We start from the raw sequence: 25,992 nt of genomic DNA on the forward strand, positions 1-25,992 counted from the left end.
TAAAAAGCCAGAGAATGATTGTGATTGGGCCACTGATGCCATATTTCAGCTGTCGGGAACACATTCCAAAACCTGCTCAAGGCTGCGTCCAAACATTTCTCATTACTAGCCTCTAAGTGTGTAAAAGTATGTGTCAGCAGCACAGCCTTGGCCACTGCTGGCCAAATAGTCTGACAGAGGCCATTTGTTAGCTTTATGGTTTCATTGGGCGGAGGTCTAATCATTCATACTCGTCTGTGCTTCACTCAGATTTACTTCAGATTATTTTTGCTCCCTGAATGTTGGATTTAGAAGCCGGAGTTTGTTACAGCAGTACAGGGTGATGACACTGCTGTGTGTAACGGCCCTCGCATTAACAGTGAATCAGCAGTTGTAGTCTAACAGCATAGTATATGGTGAATCTGCTGCAAGACTGCAAAGAAAAATTCACCTCAAACCATGCATCCATCTATCAATCCATCCATCCATCCATGTATCCAACCATCCATCCATCCATCCATGTAGCCAACCATGCATCCATCATCCATGCATCCTTCCATGCATCCATCCATCCATTCATATATCTATCCATGTATCCAACCATGCATCCATCCGTCCATCCATCCTTCCATGCATCCATCTATAGATCCATCCATCCATGCATGCATGCATCCATCCATCCATCTATAGATCCATCCATCCATGTATTCAACCATGCATCCATCCATCCATGTATCCAACCATGCATCCATGTATCCAACCATCCATCCATCCATGTATCCAACCATGCATCCATCATCCATGCATCCTTCCATGCATCCATCCATCCATCCATGTATCCAACCATGCATCCATCCGTCCATCCATCCTTCCATGCATCCATCTATAGATCCATCCATCCATGCATGTATGCATCCATCCATGCATCCATCCATCTATAGATCCATCCATCCATCCATCCATCTATAGATCCATCCATCCATCCATGTATCCAACCATGCATCCATCATCCATCCATCCATCCATCCATGTATCCAACCATGCATCCATCATCCATGCATCCATCCATCCATCTATAGATCCATCCATCCTTCCATGTATCCAACCATGCATCCATGTATCCAACCATGCATCCATGTATCCAACCATGCATCCATCATCCATGCATCCTTCCATGCATCCATCCATCCATTCATGTATCCATTCATGTATCCAACTATGCATCCATCCGTCCATCCACCCTTCCATGCATCCATCTATAGATCCATCCATCCATGCATGCATCCATCCATCCACCCTTCCATGCATCCATCTATAGATCCATCCATCCATGTATCCAACCATGCATCCATCATCCATCCATCCATCCATCCAACCATGCATCCATCATCCATGCATCCATCCATCCATCTATAGATCCATCCATCCATCCATCCATCTATAGATCCATCCATCCATCCATCCATCTATAGATCCATCCATCCATCCATGTATCCAACCATGCATCCATCATCCATGCATCCATCCATCCATTCATGTATCCATCCATGTATCCAACTATGCATCCATTCATCCGTCCATCCACCCTTCCATGCATCCATCTATAGATCCATCCATCCATCCATGCATGCATCCATCCATGCATCCATCCATCCTTCCATGCATCCATCCATCAATCTCTGCAGCTATTGTGGAGGAAGTAGTCTAAGCAGAGACACCCAGATCTCTCTCTCCTCTGGCTCTTCTAGGTGGGGCACTGAGGCATAACCATACCAGAGGCATAATCCCTCCAGCACGTCTCCAGGGTCTCCTCTCAGCTCGACATGCCCAAACATTACCTAAGAGGCATCCTAGCAAGATGCCCAAAGTAATTCAACCTCCACGTTTCAGTGCAGAGGTGTAGCAGCTTATCACCACCACTGACTTTCAGCTAAATCAAGAGGATAAGCAGCCAGGTGTTTGTCTGACAAATACAACTTCTCCTTTTTATTGGTGTGTAAGGTACTTCCTTTTAGAGTCAGAGAATGTTAAGAGTCACCTGCAGCAATGTAGGTTTGCCACTTGTAACAGAGGAGTACTTTATTAAATTAGCATCAAAGAATTTACCCCAAAACCACAGTATAGGTCGGGAACTTTCTTTTTTCCCCATTTTAACCCAAAATGAAATAATCTCTAAACCACATTACAGCATGTCAGACCAAACATGACCCCCCACTGAAATATTCAGCACTCGGTTTGCTTTTTAATATCACTTAAATATTTCCATCATGAACAGTGAATAACAGTTTATTAAGACTTCCTTCGTTCTCTCCCACTTTAATCAATTCTCCCTCATTTCTCTGCCCTCCTCCCAGTGATTCACTCATTTATTCATTCATCATTTTTACATAATCTCAATCAGACTCCAAGTATGAGCTATTGGAAGGATGCCAGTGGCTGGAACTGAGTTCACTCTCTTTTTCTCTACTTCCCCATCACAAATTCACTACTCATCAGAGACCATTAATTACAGAGGAAGGCACTGTGGCAGGAATGAGTGCGAGGAAGAAGAAAAAAAAGAACGAAACGTTGCTCCTCCATCCCCAAATTATAATATCCAGTTCTCCGGGGCACTCGAAAATTAAAATAAAACCCAAACAAGATCAGAATGCAAACTCCAAGCGGGCTATAAATGGAACAAGCTCTGCCTTCGCTGAATACAAAATTTCTCCAAACTGTTGCCAGCAGCGAGGTGCTGCATTCAGGATCACAGGGAAGCAGCATGTGGCTGCGTGGAGCTTAAAAAGACGAGGTGATTGCCTCATATGTGTAACCTTAGAATCACCCGTATCAAGAACAGCCTGTGTCGTCCCTTTAGGTAAGATGTCCGCCTACATTTAACAGTGTTACTATTCTCAGATGTGCAATTACAGCAATTATTATCAGGAAAAGCAGTAGTACTGCTACTGTGGCAGAGCAGAGCATGTACCATGCAGCACAGGGACCAAGATCTACCAGTCCCTGGCACTTTCTCTGACCTTGAGTTCAGCTTCCAGTTCACTCCTCAGAGTGTTTTATAATTTATTTACTAAAAAAAAGTTAGGCCGTGTCTCAAAATAGCAGTTAAAATGTTTCCTACTATTACAGCCACCCATATTACAGCCACACCCCCACTGAGTCCAGCTTCATACAGCTGAGCTGCAAAACCCTTTGTCAGTTTTCAGACAAAATAGACCTGAAGGACACCTGACCCTGAACAGGACTGCTCCGTAAAGCCTCAGGCAAACTCAGCTTCGACTGATTCTGTGATGAGCACAGATAGAGAAGATAAGAGAGGCGAGACTGAAGGTTGAATATGGAGAAAACGTCAAAACACAAGAAATTGTTGCTTGTATGTCTAGAAAAAGGGATCAGCTAACGTGACTGGCTTTGCATCAGGATGATATTGCAAAATATACCACAAGTGGACAGTGAGTGCAGTGATCTCGTTGATAAGCTGCCTTTATAGTTAAATCTTTCCATTTACTATCATAGCCACATGTAGGTCTTCTGATTAATCGGCTGATAGTTTCAGAGCTAATATAGCCTTTACTGTCAACTGGCTTTTTATTACAGCTTTATCATTTGTACCACAGTAACTTTAACTTCTAGCTGATGCTGAAAACCACTGTGAGCAATAGTTTTACATTTCTAGTCACTTTTTCTGTTTTCTGAGAATAAATAAAATATTCACATTGTAACTTTCAGGTAAGATTCAACAGAAAAACAGAAGAAATATGCTGTTAAATATGTTTTTGAAAAATGATGTCAGTGCAGAATGCCAGGTGACGCTAGCATGTCAAACAAAATTCTGCACACATTTGAGAGAGGAGTGGGATGAGCAATTTTCTGAGGGAATATCAAGCAGATATATTCATTCCTAACACATCCCTACCCTCCCAGCTGCACATGTGGCAGAGTAGAGAGGTGAGGAGAACAGCAGCAACGCCACAGAATGGAAATCAACTGACAGAATAGGGAGCAGAAACTTCATGGAAAAGAAGTGACTACTGTGGAGGTGGGTTGCAAAGTGGCTTGGAGCCTAAAGCAGATTAATTAGCATAATTTAAGGGAGATTTGCGAGCAGGACGTGAAGAACAGTATCAGCTGATCTGCCATAAACTGAGCTGCTACCCCAGCTAGCACCTGGATTTCTAGCAAACTAACATCAGGTTTCTAAATATTTTCCTAGTTTCCCCACCTGGTGTGGTGAACGCTTGTGAGTAGGTGAGGTGAAGAAAGATTCTGACAAATATTTACATAACGCACAAATGTATTTCCTTAATATCTGTTGTGTGTAGTTATTTGCGTACTAGTTTATGCTCTGCTCAACTATGCGTGGGTCAGCTGGTTGTTTTGTGTGTGATTTTCCGAATGTATGTATTGACATAGGCAATCTGCAGAGTGCCCTCTGGTGGATAAACCATGCAATGTTAAATAAATACAAACCAGCGTTTGAGATTATCTGATTTCACCTGATTAGTACTCTAAGCGTGAGTAACGGGCAGAACAATTACATTCTCTTCCACTAGAGGGCAGTACAACCGCTTGCTCCAATTAAATGGGTTGCCAACCGCCAGTAAAACAGAAGAAGACGAACACGAAATTGCATGCTGGGAGTGAAACAAGGCAGTGCATAATAGCAAGACAAATATTTGAAAAGAAAAAGTAGTCAATCTGACCTGGATCTTGGAGGAAATTCCTACCCAGATGAAGGCCCTAGCAAGAGTAGTGGCCAAAAATGGTATACTGAGGACAAACTGAGCCAATTCTGCTCCTGGTGCACGGGGAAAATGATCAGTATGCTTTTTACCACATTTTTGTCCAGTGGTGTGCCGTGTGATTTTTCTAAAGTGACATGGTGCTGTGGCTCGAAAAGGTTGGGAAACACTGGACTATATGACCCAAAAGTTTCCTGCCTGCCACTACAGGCAAGTATGAAGTTTTGCGTTCACACTAAACATTTTTTCTGGGCTAAAGGTCATGTGGTATCCATGTTCTGCCATGGTTAGTTCTACTATTTGTACAGATCAGTTGCTCACATTGTGCTTTATTTACTTTCCTATAATATTAGAGACAGTGTGACACAATGAGTGCAGTGGGTTGCTGGGTTGATGAGACTCTGTTTTTTAGTGTTATTGTTTAATTTCAAAGGTGGACATTTGAAGAAGTTTGGAAGTGAATACAGTGAAAACACAACAGAAGCGCTAAAATGGACCTGCGCATAATTTTTTATCTCTTTCAACAGTGTTGGTCAAGTTACTTGGAAAAAGTAATCAGTAACTAATTACTGATTACTTCCCCAAAAAAGTAATCCCTTTACTTTACTGATTACTTATTTTCAAACGTAATTAATTACTTAGTTACTTAGTTACTTTTTAAAAACACGATTTACAACCTGAATAGGTGATAAAGTGATAGATCTTTCAGCCCAATTCTACTTTTTCTGCATAATCATCATACAAAATGTAATCAAATGGAAAAGTCTCTTTTTAAAACTTGTTTTATTAGTTTTAATCTTTTAACTTTATGCATCAAGCAAAAATTTAATTATATGCAACATTCTCTGACTGGAAGAAATTAGTTTAATGTTTAAACCTATTTTCTGCACATTCCAGCACATAAAATAAATTTTTTTTGTGTGTTTACACTCAGTCTTTCAAATAGATGCAAGTAAAACACAGCAGAAAATAAATAAAATCAAAGACTAGCGGTCCTGTTGCTCTATTTTCACCTGTAAAGCAGGAGTTGGGTAGGCGGAGGTTTACCCTGGTGCAGGTGTGCCGCAGCGGTCAGTGGAAGAATCCGCGAGTTTCTCTGTGAGTTTCCCATTACGTCGTAGCTACTCGGTGCTCGCTCGGAAGTTTAGGGGGTTTTTTCGCTGTAAAAAGAAGTTTTCTTCCCACGCACAACGGACACTAATGTTTTTGTCACTTTTTATGGAATCAAACTCAAAGTAAGGTCAGTACTTCCACGCTTTAAACGCTGCACGCTCATACTCTCTCTGCACTCGATATATGATCCATTGTTGATCTGCACACAGCTGTTGTCACGAACGTCGCACTCGCTTACGTCACTGTCATGAGACATTCTCGCAAAAAAATCAGTTTTAGTAACGCAGTAACGCAGCGTTCCTACGGGAAAGTAACGGTAATCTAATTACCGTTTTTGCAATAGTAATCCCTTACTTTACTCGTTACCTGAAAAAAGTAATCAGATTACTGCCCATCTATGCTCATAAAACTACTAAAAATAAAAGTCATTCACACAAAGACGAGTCCTGCTTCATGTTTATGTTGGCTAAGAAGGAAATGTTACCAGTGTCGTCCTGAACAACTAAACAAGCATCTACTCTTACTCATAATCTCCTTTTTTCTCTCCCTAGAAATTACTTTGTCAAGTCAGTTTTAGAAGTCCGACACTTTCATGCATATAATATGAAGTCTTTAACCCTTTGGAGAAATTTCTCTTGCTTCAGCTCCTCTGGCATTTAAAGCAAGCAGCTTGGGAAAGATAATCAATTATATCTAATACATATTTATTAATATAACTTGGCCTTTTTAAGACACTTTGAATCCCACACTAAGGCTATTTAATGCTTGATTCAAAGTCATACATTTTAAAGTGGAAGTACAGAGGGAACCCCTCTGAGACAATATAGCTTTAGATTTTTTAATATATGTTTTAGAGCTTCCACCAGTTTATGTCAATAATTCCTAATGATGATGATGATGAGATTAAATTATGTAAGAACCTGTAAGACTTTTGCTAAATGAAACTGAAATATTTGCCCCTTTTTAGGGTATTTTCTCCCAGCAGTAGCCATGTAATGTGTTTACACTCAGACACCGTCGACTTACAGAATTGTAGTTTTATCTGTCGAGGCAGAGGTTGACATTTCCCACGGTGGATTTGAATTCAAACACACGGGGGATTTGCAGGACAATGATGCAGCTGTAACACATTATGTAATTGTGTAGCTGTAGAAATCAGCAGCTGCTGCTAAAAAAGCAAACCTGCACCGTCTATTTGCTTAGCCAATAAAAGCAGATTACATCGATTCGTTGAGCTTTGTTGTTGCGTGTTACCTTTAAATGATGACAGCACATCGATGGAAATGTTTTAAAAGGTTCAGAGTTGATAAACAGGTTTTTCTCCACAGCCCAGCGCCGCCTGTGTGTGTGTGGATAGCAGTCTAGCAGTACATCCTTAAGATAAACACTGCTGCACTCTGGTAACTCCGTGTCCTCTCCTCTGCTGAGAAAGCAAGTTCATCTCTTTGGCCTTTTGTCTTCTGTCTCCTCTGTCCACCTCCCACGCCTCCTTTAACACTCCCATTTCTATTCACAACATCTCCTGCTTCAAAACTCCATGAAATACAAATTTCAAACAGGTGCACCAAAAATACTCAACTTGACCACGGTGGAAAAATGGTGCTTGAATGGTTGCTTCTTCAGTTGCAGTCACTTACTCTCAGAGATGGGCGTAATCCGATTACTTTTTTCAAGTAGCGAGTAAAGTAAAACTTTTTCGTATCACTATTGTCAAATTTTAGATAAACACAAGTTTCTAAATTTTACTAATTTGAAATTAATTAAATCTGCCTGTCTAATATACAAAGTTATACATGGTCTGGCGCCTCCACCAATCAGTGATTTTATTAAACAAAAGTTTAGCAGTGTTGCCGGGTCTCGACTGATCCACTGTTAGAGGTGATTGTGACACCTTTTCACAGATGCTCTGTCATATCAGGGAGTGAGCTTCTGGAACAGTCTTCCACTGTCAGTGAGGGAAGTACAAGTCTCCCCATCTTTAAGAGTCACTTATAAGGGCAGCTGAGGGACACACAAACATGTGATCATGTTTAATAATCATGCTTTATATTGGACGTGAAAAAGAGTGCATTACAAAAAGGGAAACAACTATTAGTGTAATGGGTCAGTGCAATATCAGCACAGTCGGGGTTTGTGCAATAAAATTGAAGTGTTTCTGTTGTTGTTCTCTATATTGTCCTCTGTGTCCACTCTTCTTGTCATTGTTTGTTCTAGTATAATGTGATCACTGTTTTTGTCCTTGTCACATGACCTGTAAATATGTCATGTGACAATATGTCTCTGTATGTTTTTACTAACTTGTGTTTAACACCAACCTGCCAGAGGGTCTGCAGATGGAAATTATCCCAAGGCTGTAATCTGGTATATTTACATTTGTTAAAATGTTCATTAATGTGTATTGCCCCTCTTTCTAAATGAAATAAATAAATAAATTAAATAAATAAAGTAAGGGATTACTATTGCAAAAAAAGTAATTAGATTACTGTTACTTTCCCTTAAGCACGCTGTGTTACTGCATTATTAAACCGTGATTTTGTTTGTGAGAGTGTCTCATGGCAATGATGTAAGTGTGTGCGGCGTGTGCAGATCAACAATGGATAATATACAGAGTGCGGGGAGAGTACAACCGTGCAGCGTTTAAAGCGTGGAAGTACTGACCTTACTTTGAGTTTGATTCCGTAAAAAGTGACAAAAACATTAGTGTCCACTGTGCATGGGAAGAAAACTTCTTTTTACAGTGAAAAAAACCCTAAACTTCTGAGCAAATACCGAGCAAGCTGCCACCGGAATGTGAAATTCACAGAGAAACCCCCGGATCCCCCCGCTGACATGACTGCTGAGGCACCAGGCAAACCTCCGCCTGCTCCACTCCTGCTAAACAGGTGAAAATAGATTTAAGAGCAACAGAATTTTTGATTTTGTTTATTTTTTGCTGTGTTTTACTTGAATCTGTTGCTGGAATATGCATAAAATCCCTTCAAGTCAAACACAGTTACATATAATTTCATTTTGCTTGATGCAATGTGCAAAAAGTTAAAAGATGAAAACTAATAAAACAAGTTGAATTGGGCTGAAAGGTCTATTGCTTTGTTACCTATTCAGGTTGTGTATCATGTTTTTAAAAACTAACTAATTACTTTTGAAAATAAGTAATCAGTAAAGTAACTTGATTACTTTTTGAAGAGGTAATCAGTAATTATTTACTAATTACAATACAAGAAACTTGACCAACACTGTTTACTGTCTTCCAAGCAACTTTGTTGAGTTAAGATGGAAATAAAGCATCAATAAGACAAAGCCAGTCTGCTATCAGTCTGAAATCAGAGTCAAGTTGCAGCAACATGCAACTTGCATTTGATAATATGGAGATTAACTGTAAATGAAAGATAGAAAAGGTGAAAAGAAAAAGCTCAGAATATAAGTGCACATTTCTTCCCTGTAATTAAAACCCTGACAGGCTGTGAGTGCAGCAAAGTTACAGCATTTCTACTCAAATCAGTGCAAACATCAAGTATTAGCCAATATTCACTTTGTTGGCTGCTATTGATCGGTCACCAGTGATGTCATTATCCAACAGCAGTTTGAGAAATAGTCACAATTAACTAATCTGTACTGATAAGTGATCGTGGAGATGGATATCAGAGCCTAACTTTAGTGTTCCAGCATGATTATATGCTGTATGTCTGTGCGTGACATCTGTCCCATACTAGCCAGATGTTCAGAGATGGTGAAGAGCTGAAAGAGCTCCACATTTCAAACATTGTTATCGCTCCACAATACCTTCTAAAACATAACTAAAATGTGAATGTACATTTCAGCGTTTTAAGGTCAACTACAGCAGACTAACTTGAATAATTGGAGATTATGTATCAGAATTTCAGGAGCAGGACCACGCCTCCAAACACGCTCCTTCCAGCTGTCATCTATATAGGTTCCCCCTGTTCTGCAAGCTGCTCATTCTCGTTCACGTGCCCCACCGTCCCTCCCTCCTTGTTTTCAATTCTTTAACTTCTTCATTTTTATTTAGTGCATGGCGATCTGCCAGGCCCGGGAGCCATCGCCAGTCCCCTTCGAGGCCTTCCCCATTTATGTCAAAGCATCACTTTTACCTACTAAAACGCTGTCAAACCTAAAATGAGGACGTGGGCCCAGCTAGTGAAAAGCAACTAAAAGCTGCCACACAATGAATACAACCATCGAGCTTGCCTGCATGGCTAGTGTTTCAGAAAATGCAGTTACAAGCTGTACTTTCAAACTTCTGTAATTAACACACATTCTCACAGAAAAATCCATCCATCATTTTCTTAACCACTTATCCAATTCAAGGTCCCGAGGGGGGTTGTGAGGTTGGGGAGACTATCACAGCTGACAAGGTGCACCCTGAGGGTTGTGATCACAGCGCTGTGATAGACAAATTGGGCCCAATGGGTCTTCAAAAAGATCCTTGTGAGAACATCAGCAACAGCGCCGTCAATTTTGAAGCTCATCCAGCCGATCCTCGGAGATGCTGTATTTATGAGAAACGGCCATGAAGTGTCTCCCATAGAATCAGACTTTTTTAAACTACGAAATAACACGGTCACGTTTCTGCAGCTCTTGAAGGTGTGTTTTCTCTTTAGTTCTTGTTACCTTGTCTTATATTCGGATTATTAGGTAATCCAACCTTCTTCATCTCTGTTTGTGATTCCTCAGTTTGTTGTTTCCTGGTTTATTTTGTGACTTATTGTTCGCTGCGCCTCATTTTTAGGTTAACTTCCCCTTTTCAACTCATTATTTCAATGACTTCTGCTGTGTTTTCGCCTGTTTTCTATCCCCTTTTTTCTTGTGTCTATTTATTGTCTATGTCTTGCCCTTTGTTGCATCATCCCTTGTGGTTGTGTATTTCCTTGTTCCATGTTTCCCTGGAGATTCCTTATTTTTGGATCGTTTGTTCCTGCTCGGCTATTTTATGTTATTGTATTTTTGGAAGAGTTCAGCATTAAAGCTGCTTTTTAGAGTCTCCTGAGTCCTGCATTCGGGTCCACATCGTGCCTGTCACATATCTGAACCCTGACAGATAACATATACACCACAGTTGCCTTCCAGTAAGTTCCTCATCCTCTGCAGGAACTTACTGAACCATGATTTGGGCTTGCAGCCTTAGTGAGCCCAAACCGACCAACCTGGTGATAAAGAAACAATACAGGGGAAATTGCTGGAGCTGGTTAGCAGTGACTGAATAACTAAGACCATAAAATCAATCACATCTTTGCCTGATTTACTCTAATAATCATCAAATAAACCAGGCGGACAGCCCAAGTGTAGTCAGAGTGCAGGGAAACACGACGATAGCAGTTGGAAGCATCGGATCGTTTGCTTCTGAACATTTCTGAAAGGCTGTCTCACATCAGAAAAGATTTCTGTGTCACTGTAAAAGCACAGACAAATAATGTGCTTTGTAGCTGTTCACAGAAAGCCGATAGCCTAGTTACACTGCAAGTGTCCTTTTCAACATGGCAGGGTGTCATAAACTTGCTTTTATCGACTTCCAGAACACCGTCGGCCTCTTTGCCTTTCCACCAAAGACACGCCGTGCCCATCAGTCTGCTGGCTGTGTGGTCACAGCGGGACGCTGGGATTGATATAATTTCCTTCGGGATTAATAAAGTATTTCTGATTCTGATGAAAATGAGGAACGAGGGCTTTGATAAAGGTGCATCTATATCACAAACAATCGGGCGCGGTGTTTCAGCGTGACATTTATCCACAGCTGACGTCGTTACACGGTCAGTAAACATTGACATTTATCACTGCATCAACATTAGCCTCGCGCGTACGTCGGCGCTTTCTTTCCGGATGTCGTCTCTGAAAATCAGAGGCAGCTGGGTCAGCTGCTTCGCCGAGAACAAACCAATCGGCAGATTTCTGAGCGTGACTGGGGGTTAGATCTTAAATTTGATGATCCATCTTCAAAGAGAATGATAATTCAGGACAGTCTGTGGAAGAGGGGCGGGGACAGCTGAGGCTCAGTCATCTCTCTGATCCTCTAAACGTGTACGCTGTATGTTCAGTGAAGCTGCTACTCGTTCCCCAAACTTTACACTCATGTCAGCTCATCCTGGTCAAAGTATCCAATTCTGGAGTCACTCAGTACATCAATACACCAACAGTCATGACGGGGTCCATCCCTGCTGCCATTAAAGCAGGACGAGCGACCGCATGATGAGGATGTCAGATGAAAGAGCGTGTAGGTATGTGAGTGAGGTTATCAAGCGGCTTCCTTCTATCACAGACAGATGATTGAATTCTGCCCCCAAAGACCAGACAGCTAATACGCGTCCCTCTTTGGTTTCACCACCAAATTACTGCACCTACAGCAACACTCAGCTTTGCACCTTTCCCACTTCACAGACCAAACCACGCTCCGACACCTGACATCAATTCCGACCTCGAGAGGAAGTCCTGGTAATTAGAAAGTGATATTTTTGGCTTGTCTGAGCCCAGGACACATCCTGAAGGTGAGTAATTGGTATCATTGAGCGAACAGTGGGACAGATGAGTCAGGGATCGAGATCTATTAGTGGCCACTAATCAGACTCACACTGGGCTCTGGGAGGCAGCCAGCTGGATGAGTGCTGGCTCGGCTTTGTGCTGTGTCACAGAGCAGGGAAAACAGAGGCGAGCAAAAGCACTGAGCATAAATACCTGCAAACACGAGGCACGCGAATGGTTAAATCCTCCTATAACGGCAGTACTTTTTTGGTGCTCGCACTCGTTTTATCTGACTGTCACTCTTCTCGGTGTGAGGAAATCTCATTTAAAAAGGAAACTCTTCAGAATTAATGCATGCAACTCAAAACATCTGCAACTAGGGCAACCCTCGAGTCTTTGAAATCTGACGTGCATGATTCATTTATAAAATAAACACTGGTACAGAACATCAGCGTTCCCGTGTATAAATATCAGTGACAGAGCCAGACGAGTCTCGCAACAAAGACCAAATAAAAGATGATTCTTTTTAGCGTTTAGGTGGAGAGCAGAGAAAATAACCCGCAGGCTCTTTTCAGACTCTTTTCAGTGTGCTAAATTAGGCTGACTCACAATTTCAAACTACACTGGCATCAGTTTGTATTGTATGAATGACAACTTCTGCTTAAAAACGCTCAAATTCTTCATCAGAACAAAAGCTTTTTTATGGAGAAAATCTACTAAGACTTTCTTACTTAAAGAGAAAGGCCTCCAGTTTATCCTTTGTAGACTAAAGATAAGAGCAGAAAGACACTGTATGCATATTTTACAACCCTGCGAAACATAAAAGTCAATTAAAATAAAATAAGTCTCGTTAAGAAAGTTCGACGTGCGTCTGAGGTGCTGAGAGTTCAAACAGTCGAAATCCTTCAGAATAAAATTCAGTTCAGAGGGTTTGAACACTTCGGTTGAGGCTTTTAGGGGTAACAATTTTAGCAGCAGTTTAGCCTTCAAAGGAAATTATTAGATGATTAATGGATCTGACTGCCCACTTCAAGCTGGCTCCAAGAGCGAGTCAATCCACTTCCACTTCCAAGTTAATGGTTTTGATCTTTATGGCTAATTTCACTCTTCATGACAAATGCACAGAGACTAAAGTCTGCCGCTTAACTTCTATCATGACTTCATTTGAGGGGCGTGGCCACTTTCTGTGACGGGTGGGATTCGATAGCTGAGGTTGCTAAAGTTCAAACTATTTAGTTAAATAAAAATCAAAGATGCTTGGCAGGGCTGTTTAAATCTTCCCCCTGAGAAATGCCACCAATACGAAACACAAACTGAAAGAAGCAAATCCACCGTGGAAACCAAGCAAAGTTAAACTGAACTGATGTAGAAGCTCATCTGACTCAACAGATCCAACACATTTCACAAGCTATCGACTTCGACTTCGGTGAAGACCCATTAGGTGATCGCTGTGCGTGAGTTTCACTAAACGACTTCACTGCTCGAGGAGGATTTTTATGAATTGTTGAAGGACAGACATCAAACCTCCAAACGTGAGCTCACTGGTCTTTAGGATTAAAATCAAAGCTAAATAAAAGTAAAAACTATAACAGCTAAGAGCCAACTGCATCTCATTTGTAATAAAACTAACCTAAAATATGTCTCTCTGTGCCCATAATTATATTAACCCTTTAAGACCTACCATAGAACCAAGTCCGCCAGAGCTTATATTATATTTTTACATGCTGTGGAGCCATTTTTGGGAGCATTTTAAGTCGCTATACATTAATACAACTGTTATAGCCCATATTTTAATAATATGTATGCATTAAGTCCATAGTAACTACATCAATTGCAAAAAAGTGCAATAAACTACAAAAAAATTGAAAATCGTTTTTGTTTTTTTAACATATATTTCTAGTTAGATAAATTTAAGAGGCTTATCCCTCAAAACTGTAAATACAAAAAAGTTGCACAAAATAGTTTCCCACCACAGGAAATTTATTTTGAGTGTCTTCATAGTTTTATTTTTGAAATTTTTATATACTGCAAGAAAAACGAAAATAAATATTATAGTGCAAATTTGCAAAAAAGCAGCATATGCATCAAAATAAACTATTTCCAGCAGTGCAATATGAGTCCTAAGCATCCCAGAAACGACACAGAAAGTCAAAGTCAAAGATAAGTTTTAAAAACACCAGTATAGGCTCATGAGGCCCTGATGGTAAAAAAAAAAAAAACTACATTTCCGCGAAAATGACGTCACTTCCGGTTTCGGGCAGGTCATGGCGGACATGCAAAAGTTCGCGCTGACGTCTATTCCAACGTAGGAAGTGTTACAAACAGCTGATCGGATCGGCAAAGCGTGTTTCTGGAATATTGTGTTTTTGTTGCTGCAAGTGCTTTTTATGCAGTTTTTGCAAAGTTATATGTGGAAGGAAACTGTGACCGAGGACAAGCTGATGGCATAAGATGTAAGTACAACTCCTCCGGTTTCATATGCAAAAAAAATTATTGCGCTAGCTCACGTGGTTGCAGAGCTACCGGGATTTAAAATAGTTACGCAAAACAGAGCGTGCTGCTCCGACCGGCTTTAAAGGGTTAAAAGATCACATATGGGCTTCTGCGTAGGATGAACCAAGACTGCTAGCATTAGCTGATAAATTAGCACTCCACCTTTTTGTCCAAACATGGCAACTTATTGTGCCATAAAAAACACAAACAGTCAAAAATGTTACACGTGAGGCTTCAAGACAAACTTTTGATTGTTAATAGGTAACAGCGTGATAGCTATGCGCATCTTTTATATACAGTCTGTGGATCTGATTTAGATTAACGCATCAACACCGAGCTGTTTGAGAGTATTGTTGGACGGATGTACCTAATAAAAAGGCTGGTGAGTATACAATTCCCCAACACTGGACCCCAGCTGGTTTGACCCAGCTCCTGTTGGCTTATTATTGTGCGTAATGTACGCCTTAGATTTAGACAGAAGGAAGAGTCCTGAGTGTTTCCCTCATGCAGGTGACCATGTGGGGAAACACTTTAAAATGTCTCCACTAGAACGCTGAAACATCCAGTTTGATTTGTCAGAATGTGAAATACGGGACATCTTTTTGCTGTAGCGGTTGAGACGCACACCACATATCATGAGAACAGTTTCCCTGCCAAACCTCGATTCCTCCGAGGCTCTCCTTCCCTACACTGTCAAAAAATACAGAACCCTGTCTATGAGCGAGTAGAAGGTTTATTTTAATTTGTAGTTCATAACCAGATGGTGCTCTTTATAAAAGTACTTTACTGAAAACGATCCTCTCCCGGTATAGCGTCTAAAAATATGCTCTGCCTGCAGATGGTGCACAAGCATGGTCTGCACACGAGCAGCTTCCTAACTGGCAACATGTTACATCAATGGCCATAAGTCAACGGGTGTGGAGAAAGTGGAGCGAGCCAGGCAATTAGCAAGACTGATGTGCTCTGAGGAAAAGTGAAGCATGAGGGAAATCCACTAAGCTGAGGAGGCCATTTCAAAGAAATCAGTCTGTGTGCAGTAATGTCTGCATCTGCCTGCCTGCCAGTCAACATATGCATATTTTTGAATTTCAAAGCTCACAGTCGCTGATAATGAAGTAAATGCCAGTCAGACGTATACAAATATTAGTCAAATCCAGAAATAACCACGTGAAAAAACATCCACCAACTCATCCTGACACTGGTGAGACAGAACGTCTTCCATCTGTATGCCAAAACGAAACCCAAAGTAGTTATTTTAAACCTGTGTAGCAGTGTAAAAGGGACGGAAGTAGCGATGTTTTCTTTAATGGCCACCAGGGGGCATCGTCTCTAGTTTGAAAAAAAACTTCGGAGCATATCAACACGTTCTCACTCCCAAAGCGTCACATTTTAGGCTAGGTGACAAATCGTCAACATATTACGTTTTCGGCTACCCACCACGTTCCTAAATGACGACCTCGGAAAAATGAGGAAATATGAGAACCGTATGGACTCAATCTACACATGTTCGCTCTTTTTCTTCAAATCACTTAGAAACACGCTATTTAACATCATTAAAGTCCTGGTTAAGGTCAGGAAAAAGGTTATGGTTAGGGCTAGGGATAAGGTTAGGTTTAGAGCTGGAATACAGGGCTGGAACGTTTATTACCGCGGGAGCGTCATTGCACTGGATTTCAGCCATAACCCACCGCGTACCATAAGAACGCCGAAGGTCTCCTTTCGCGTTCCTCAGGAACGCCGCGGGACGTGACAAAACGTTGGCATGTTACGCCTCGTCACTGTAGGACTCTGCTGTGCACGGGGAGGGTACAACGAAGAAGAGACAGATGAGACGTTTCATGAATATATAAAAACAGAAGGCGTTAGTCAAACTGTAACCCTCGAGGAAGAAAGTCAAGAGCCAGGCAAATGTTATGACTTAATGCTGTTTGAGCTATTCTGCTGACATCCACCCACTTATAGCCACTAATTATGGTGGCTACATGATTCATTGTTGTCTGTGAGCGAGACTCTCCTGCTGGTTACTTTTCCTTTATTGTATGGGAAAAGAATTCCCACAGCAGCCGCAGCAGCAGCAGCGGTCGTAGCTCACTTGTGTTTTTTGTGTTCGGGCTACACATTATGCATTACAGAGCGTGGATATTGCTTCCACAGTGCACATTAACCCCATCTACACATCCTGGCGACGACAGCATAGCTCACTGGACACACGGGGACAATAGGACAATCACACTATGGCAAAAAAAAAACCATTTCATGAAGTGAAAAGGCCAAACTGGTCTCACTTTACCATCTCAAACCCCCACAATGACTCAGTTCAGTGGCCTTGCAGCTCTCTTTCAGCTTCACTAATGCAGGCAGCCTCAGACAGACTGCAGTCTACCTCCGTCTCTGCTCGTTATCCCTGATCTCCTCCATGCTGTTCATGTCCCCCGTCTCCACTTAGCCCTCGGCGTGCGAGGCTGACAGCTCAGTGGGCTCGGAGCCAGGGCCGATCATAGTGTCTGCTCCAGGTCAGCCTCCCTGTGGATATAGGGGCAACAACACCCTGATGGTCTGTCTAACAGGAGGCCGTGCCCCGGTGGCTCGGTGGGTCATGTTCCTGGAGCACTGTTGGTGTCACCTCTGACTTTCCTTCTTACATATTCGATGAGGTCGAGCTAATGACTGAAACCCGACAGATGCACGACTGGCAACTGAGCATGTGCACAAGTAGAAGCTACTTCTGCACTGCAGCTGCATGGCTAAAGGCTTCAGTAATGTCTACATTGATTGGTGCTCGGTGCTTAGGCATCAATTACATGGCTGTCTGGAAGCGAGGCACTTACAGGTGATTGTGTAAATCAGAGCGGGAATCATCTTGAACTGTGTAGTGTCTGCAGCAGTAGTGTCAGCACAGTGACTTTTCACCATAAGATAAAGCCTTCCTCATGACTGAAGTTTTTAATCAAACTTCACTCAGGCGGTTTTTGGTTTTCTGCGATTATTTTCAGCTGAGGAACAAAGCACAGTTGGTGCACTACTGCAGAGGCGTTTCCGGGACTTTTTAAACGAGTAACTCAATGAGGAGGAGCCCGATGGAAATGGGAATATTTGATCAAAACAGATACAGTGCAGAAAACATTAGATATGATTTTTGGTTTTATGTGCAGCTCGTGGCCTCATACAGATGTATTATAGGAAAAGATGCCCAGAGAGTTTAAAGATCACTTTGTGTTAGTAACTGTTTTATAAAGTGTTCAAGAAGTATTTAAAAAATTCACGTAAAGTAAAAGACATTCTTAAAGCAACAGCACTTTTTATTACATACGTGATCATAACGATTATTTCATTCATGTGTTTATCACTTTAATGTTGCTTCTAGATGACTAGATATTCTTCTCATAACAATAAAGGATCATATTTCAGTGGATTTGTTTTAAAATATGCAAAGTAGGAAGTAAATAATTAAATATAATATAGTTTTAATAACTAGTATTGCTTCTTCTGGGTTGGGGGAGAGTATTTGCCTCGAGCTAGGGTATTCAAATATCTGAGGGTCGCGTTTACGAGTGGATTGGCATTCACAGTAGCACAATACTCCAAGTTTAATGATTGGATGTGGGCAGTTATTGAAAGAATAAGACTGCAGATCCAGCCACAGACATGAGCTTCCTGCAAGGAAGGGTGAGGAACTCAGATATCTGGAGGGGTTTCTGCACCCTCCAGATATCCTGTTCGATGGATCGAACAGGAGGTTTTTCAAACATGCACACCTAGCAGGAAACTCAGGGATAGACCCAGAAATCTACCTATGAACACCTCAGGATCCTCCAGGAGGAACTGGAGCACGGTGCTTAGCCTTCTACCACCACAACCAGATAAACAGAAGAAAAATGATGGACGGGTGGATGGATCGAACATGGATCGAGTACAAATAGAAGTCAGCAGTATAGGATGAATAAGTAGTTGAGAAAACAGACAAATGGACGTTGAAAGTGTGGTAAAGTACTTCAATTAAAGCATTAAGTTACATCCCACCACTCTTCTTTTCCATGTTTTCAATCAATGACATTAGGCAATTTAAGATTAACATTACTCTACTCCAATGCATCCCCTCTGGAAACGCCCCCGCCGATGAATAGTTCAGCAACAGTGTAGTGTAGTTTGGGCTTGAGCTGGCAAAGTCACAAAACCTGCATCTATAGAGTCAAATACCAGTCAAAGTGTATTAGGTCATTTTAAAATCCTCTTCCTGTAGGAGTTGTACTTCTACAACTACCTTTGCTGTTGAAGAATTTTCTGTAGATTGTGATTCAAGGTTCAGGAGAGCTGTGGCTTCTGCCTGTATAAGTTTTCCAGATATGCAGTAGATCAAGTTACGTTGGTTCCTTGTTGGTTTTAAAGGACAGATTCTGGCCAAATGTATCATAAACTTTATGTTTGTCAACTGACGCTCCTCTATTAGTTGTTTTACAGGTTGGCAATCTGGTAAGTAGGGATGGGTATCGAAAACCGGTTCTTGTTGAGAACCGGTTCCCACTGTTTCAATTCCTTGGAATCGTTTGCCAGTTTTGCAAACGATTCCCTTATCGATTCCAGTCGCCCCAAATGACGTCACCACGTTGCGGAGCGTCATTTACCTGGCAGGAAACATGGCGGCTCAAACGCTAAAAAGTTTGGTTATACTTTACGAGAACGGATGACAACAGGGCAACTTGCAATACTTGCAAAGTAGATATTTCATTTAAGGGAGGAAACACTACGAATATACAAAAGCATTTGCTCACAAAACACGCGATGACCTTAAATGAATGTCGTGTTTTTAATTCCGCTCCGGACTCGTGAATCTCAACCCAGCAGCAGCGGTAACGTTTGCACGTCCTCTCCCGTTAATACGGCAGGTAAATAATCAACTAACAGTGCATATTATGTTAGCGCGATCTGCCTTATTACAAAACCTGCCATTACTGTGCATTTAGGTGACCATGATGAGAGAGACAGGCAGAGTCTGGCTCAGATGCTGGCAGTTCTCGCTGCAGTCTACCGGTAGCGTCTCCTTTCAGGCCAGGATAGATGAATGTCACCGAGCAGTGACTCAGTTTGTGGTAAAAGGCTTGCACCCATTTGTCACAGCAGATGCCCCCGATTTTCGGTAAGTGAATGTGTTTAATTGTAGGCAGGGACATTATTGGATATTCTTGTGTAATTGCTACAGAAGAATATTTATTTTATTATTTTACATTCACAATTTTTTTCCTGGGGACCCTGTGACACCCCATTGAAGAGCCGTAGGTTGGATCTGTTAAGATCTCACTGTTGGGTTTGTAAGGCCATGTTACTCCTAAATTTCTATCTTGTTCAAAGAGAAGATATAAAACAAAGATCTAAGCTAATCGACCTTAGTGTTCTCCTTTTTTTAAAAAAAAAATAATCGATAAGAGAATCGATAAAGAATCGAATCGTTAAACAGAATCGAAAATGGAATCGGAATCGTGAAAATCTTATCAATACCCATCCCTACTGGTAAGTGATTAATTTTTGAGGCAGAATCATAGTCCATGTGCTCACATGATCACAATATTATTTGAGAGCGTAGTCTTCCAGACAAAAAGCCTGCCTGAAGTCCGAAGACGCAGCTCCCAAGCACGTCACGTTTTTACTCTGAAAGTTCTGCTTGTTTATGTGTGAAAACTCAAAATGTGCAGGCTCTCCAGCAACTAATTGTGCCACATCCAATAATGCTTTTGTGCATTTATCTAAGCGTAGGCATTTTCAGACAGCAAAGACATTCATTTTTTAGTTATTTATTTTTTTAGTCATGTGATAAAGCACACCTACATTTGAGTGACAGGATTATTGTTGATTATGTCCCTGGAAAACTTGCGTCCTGGTATTCAGTTATTTGTTACTACAGACTCAGTTAGAGCCACTTAGTTGACCCATCCCGTGGTTTAATACTGTGGCTGATCTGAGTCTGCCAAATTAAGGTCGTCCATGACACAAGATCATCAGATCATCAGATCAACCAGCAGTAAATCAAAGTTCCTTTTTGGAATGATTGCCTTTGTTTAAAAGCAGTCTAGTTGTTGCAGCTGTGAACCGAGGTCACTGCAGAATACATGAAAAACAGATTTGCTGGTGTGTAATTTAAACGTTTCAACAATTTCCAGTGATTGCTGAAGAGACCTCAATATATGTTAGTCCAGTGTTTCCCAGGTGACAGATTTATATAGGCACACGGGCTTAAAATAATCATGAAAGTCTGAATTTGCACAAATATTTTCTAAACTTTGTGACATATCTTAGTGTACAAAACAGGAAGTCTCTGTCTGTCTACTTGCTTTTCTTTCTACACAAACCCCTACAATATCAAAGGCTGAACAACCCAAAAACAGATACATTTTAGACTCATTAAGGTTCTTATCTATATCAGATATTATGACGTTGTGATGTTGCCTAGCAACCACAAATCAACAGAGTCAAATGACCCATATTTAGAAAGAATTAACGTATAATATCTTAAAAATATATCATTTTTATTTCACTTCTAATGTACATCTCCAAAACATACACTATATGACAACACCCTCAGGTTGCTTAGCAACCACCTAGCAATATATATGACCTGTTTTTTTTTTGCCGCATGCACCTACAACACCTTATGAAAGCAACCTGTCCTTTTAATTCCATGGCAAAGATTTTTTCTTTATGTCCACAAACCTGAATTATACATAACATATTATAATGTCACCAAGTTGCCTAGCAACCACCTGGCAATGGGCAGTGCCCATTTATGCAACTACAGCACCTTTTAAAAGCATTATATCATTTTCATTTCTGATCCAACAGCACAATCAGCTGGACGATACTGAGGATCTCTCCGGTAGCATCAGAGAGAGTTAAGTTTAGCAAACTGATTGCGGGCGGCGTCTTTGCCTCTGATCGATAGAATATAACGCTAGAGACAGTTGCCAAATACACCTGGGCAGCTGCTCAAGTTGAGCGTACGTGTGGGAAACGGTCAACAGTGCGGTAAGTCCGTACTTTCCTCAAACATGCTGCTGTCTTCACTTCAGACTGCATTACTAATTGTTTGTTAAATGGCAGCTGTGCAGCTCCGGCGTGTGTGGTGGGAGTGTGGGCCCTTGTTTGTGCTTTAAGTCCCCACAGCCTCACTGTACATATGTTTGGCAATTCCCACTCAAACTTTGTTATGCACTTATGGTTTTGCTAGTGAATCTTTTCACAGCCTCCTGTGTTTAAAACCAAAAAAAGAACAATCTGACGCTACTGTACGTGGCAATAAAGTGAGGGTTTTCCCTGTTGTTGCAGAGAGAAAAAATAAATAAATTTAACACCTCTGACAGAGTGTGAGGTCATCCTGCGTTTGTGCGCGAGTCTGTGAGAATCTGTAAGACTGAGAACACCACGGGCCAGTTTACAGTAAACCATCAGAACCATCGGAGTCAGAATCAGTGCATGCAGCAAATGAGGAAAGTCAAAAATGTTGAGATTTTTTTTGAACTGCACACATTTAATTTTAATACCAAGTGTTTCATAACCCCCGAACACAAAGAAGAATTGCAGCTGTTTGAAAAGCTCCATCCGAACACGAGGATTTGTTTCTGATCTTGCAGCTATTTGTCAGACAGCCCTGACTCTCTGCTAAGTGCTACAGATCAAAGAAATCAGAAGGAAAGCGTCAGCAATGACTCAGATTAAAACTTCATTCGCTTTGCCTTTTCCTCTCCAGGCCAGCGCAACTCCATTCCAAAATATTCCAACAAGAAAAAGGCCCCTGCAGTCTCGAGATGTACGAGGCTGATCTCGAAACCAGCATCAAAGTGAATTCTGAAGCCCCGCGCTCTGAGTCACCATAAAAGAAAAATACAAACAGAGTGCTACATCCACTTCAAAAAGCTGAAGTCAAACTGGGAGTCAGAGGTGTTGCTCTCGTGAGGGTTTGTGCGCAAACTCGACACACCTCACAGAGGCGAAAGCGAAAAAGGAAATCTCTCAGATGAATCCTCAGATTGCAATGAAAGCATGTGTCAACCGCCCACCCGTACGCCCACCCACCCCTCCAGCACGCTGCCTCTGTGACAAATACAAATTAATTTCACAAGAATGAATAATCAGTTCGCTTGTCCATTTGCATTTCAAGCAACCGCAGCGAGTCCCCTGAGCGCGCTCAGAACGAATGATTATTAACTCGGCCCTCTTGAGAAGACATAAAGTGTTGGGGAGGAGAGAAGGGGGGGGGCTAAATGTGCCTTTTAAGAGCTGGTTTTTACATGTGAAGTCTTAGTGGGCAGTGTCCCACGCACTGCTGAACAGGTGCTCAAAGTGAGTGAGTGGGCTGCCGTCCACGTGAAGGTCAAGCCAGGTTAGCTGGTCCCCGTACATGCACCGCTCACTTTGGTCTCCCCCGTTTCCTCCCCTCAGGCTGCTCCCTCTCTTTCCAGCTCTGATATCTCTTCTTTTTGCTTCTCTTGGGGGCTATGCAAAGAAGCCAGATAATCTTGGTGCATGCAGAGTGTTCTGCAGAGAGTGAGTGGCTGGATCACTAAAAGCGACAACACCCCCCCCCCCACCCTCCCAAAAAAATAAATAAAAATAAATCAGCTGGTGCATAATGTGGCAGTTTGAGGCGAAACAAATTGAACGAATGAAGGCAGCGTACCTGGCTCGTGGTCCTGTGCAGCTTGGTGTCCCCCTCTGGCCGAGGCTCTACATGGCACTGGTGGGTTTGTGTCTGCACGTGTGTGTGTGCTGTGTGTGTGTGTATATGTGTGTGATGAAGCAAAGAGAGAGAAGTGAGTGCTGTTGAGGAGACGGGGAGAGTGCACAGTGCAGTGTAGAAGATTGGAGGCTGGGTACTCAGTGTGTGCTAAGACAGAGCCTGTGCATCTCTCCCTCTCTCTCTCTCTCTGTGAGTATAATCCTTTCCACAGTCTACAGGGACGAGCTGCAAATGAACCAGCTCTAGCTCTCCCTCTCTCTCCCTCCACTTCCCTCTTGTTCTGTTTCTCAGCTTTGCACATGAGCCCCGAGCAGAAATACCCTCCCCGTGCCTCCACCTTGCAGTAGATAAGCCAGAATTGCAGAGAGCAGTGCTGCCCTTAATGACTGCTACAACTCTATCTCCCCACTCGCTAAGGTTTTTAACGACGCCACCGCGCTCGTTTGTGTCGCAGTGACTCTGAGTGATTAGACCGTCACTCGAGCTGTGCTATTTAGACATGCGTGTTTATTGTTTTTACGAGCACTTAGGACGCGGTAATACCTTCGGATGTCATTTCGGCGCCGACGCGCTGATTTGAGTCGCGGCTTGTTTGTGAAGCGGCTTCAACTGCATTTAAAGTTTTGTGTAGATACACTATGCAAATGTTGTGAGTGACTCAGAACGTCTTTTATCCCATCTGGAAAAGTCTGGCAGTGTATCAAGACAGGCTCCATGCTACGTGTTAGCGAGGGTACTGACTACAGCGTTGGGTAATGATGTCTTGAGGTTAAACTTTCCAACTTTTTCATGTTGTCAGAGTTCAGTTTTCTAAAGTTAAAAGGGTCAGCTCAACCAAATGTAGAAAGGTTTGCTGGAAGCAAAGGCAGCTTCCCTTCATTCTCATTTTGAAAGTTCAGTTCATGCTAACCGGCAAGCCCGTTTCCGTCTCCCCGCTTTATATTTATCTGAGGAAATTATGCCATCTACCATCAGTTTGTTAGTGTGCAGTCCTATTTTGAATTGGTTTTGCACATTTTGAAGATTAAACATTCACATTTTTACCACAGTCATGTTGAATATTTTGAGTTAGAAGTTAAGTCTTATTTGGCTAACAAGCTAACAGCATTTAGCTTGGTCCAACAGCTTCATCCTGTAAATGTTATTGGTGCATTGCACAGATTTATCGCAAAGTAATAGCTACTAATAAAATATTAGAATTTCACTCAGAAAGAACTGAATATTGAATTTTCTTGGTGAACTGCACCACCTAGAAAACCATAACATTCAATAGTTAATCCATTGAAAAGAAGTCTTTTTGTCAGTCAACTTAGCAGAAGAGTGGCCTATCAGCTCATTTCTGTAACACCCTCAAGTTAGAGGTTCTGACGGTCTGTCAGACCACTGCCAAGGACTGAAGTCAACAGCAGCTAAATTAAAAACATGGAGATCAGGTGACTGTGCTGATGGTGTTCTTTGGATCGTACATATTTCTCTTCCGGCTCAAGATGATGCCAGAGAGTTCGATTTCGGTTTCACCTACCACAGCACTTTCTCCCGAGCCTTCTCTGGATCATTTAACCTCCTAAGACCCGAACTCTTTCATGGCATGCATTTTTAATTTTTCTTTGCTATTTGGGTTGATTGGGACCTAAAGAATGTAAATTTGTTTTTTGAGAAAAATGAGATCCACATATGAGGACATTTGTTTCAAATTTTGATAGAACAGTGGCAGTATAATGTCCTCGTAATGTAAAGTATTTTGGTCTAGACGTCCCAAAATGTGATGTCCACATATGTGGACGCCAGGTCCTTGGAGGTTAAAGGTGCCTTCTTGAGCGTGTGGATGTTGCAGGTGCTGCAAGATTTCCATTCATTACCAATGCTGTTCTTAGTGACTGTGGTCACAGCTGCCTCCAGCCTCCATTAATCAAGCTCCTCCCATGTACTTATGGGCTGATCCACCATTTTTTTCCATGATCTTTCTCACTCTATAAGGCGAGATCTTGCATGGAGCTCCAGACTGAGGATGACTGATGGACACTTTATATTTCTTCCACTTTCAAATAATCGCAGCAGCAGTTATACTGTCCCACCAAGCTTCTCTTGCTGATGGTCTTGTAGACCAGCGCTCTCCAACCTTTTTTGCGCCACGGACCGGTTTATGCCCGACAATATTTTCATGGACCGGCCTATAAGGTGTCGCGGATAAATACAACAAAATAAAACTAGTACCGGTACCGAAAAAAATTTTTTTATTCATAACACACGTGAAAAGACCCAGGAAAACAGAGTAACCGATAAAAACGACAACAAAATAACGCTGAAAAACGATAAAAACCCTGAGAAGTGTACATTTCACAACTGAGCCTCAACTCTCGCGGCCCGGTACCAAACGACTCACGAACCGGTACCGGTCCGAGGCCCGGGGGTTGGGGACCGCTGTTGTAGACCACTCCAGACTTCAGCAAGTCAACTATCTTGAGTAAGAGC

At 41.9% G+C, this 25,992-nt stretch overlaps 1 protein-coding gene and 1 pseudogene across 7 annotated transcripts in view; one reads left to right on the forward strand and one right to left on the reverse strand.

Moving 5' to 3' along the window:
- LOC146512231 (uncharacterized) lies at positions 1-22,657 on the forward strand (annotated as a pseudogene).
- srcin1b (SRC kinase signaling inhibitor 1b) overlaps positions 1-25,992 on the reverse strand; it is a 176,440-nt gene that overhangs the window by 119,308 nt on the left and 31,140 nt on the right. Inside the window, exon 1 of one of the 7 annotated variants that reach the window (XM_085169910.1) lies at positions 23,461-25,798. The exons of 2 other annotated variants lie outside the window; for them this stretch is intronic. In XM_085169910.1, coding sequence (XP_085026036.1) covers positions 23,461-23,821 — 361 coding nt within the window. In that variant the 5' untranslated portion in view covers positions 23,822-25,798. Of the gene's footprint in view, positions 1-7,085; positions 14,115-23,460; positions 25,799-25,992 lie in introns of those variants that run through there. 4 more of the 7 variants (XM_085169911.1, XM_085169912.1, XM_085169909.1 and 1 more) reach the window with 4 other exon arrangements.

This window comes from Neolamprologus multifasciatus, chromosome 8 (genome assembly GCF_963576455.1).
Source record: "Neolamprologus multifasciatus chromosome 8, fNeoMul1.2, whole genome shotgun sequence".
Classification (NCBI taxonomy): domain Eukaryota; kingdom Metazoa; phylum Chordata; class Actinopteri; order Cichliformes; family Cichlidae; genus Neolamprologus; species Neolamprologus multifasciatus.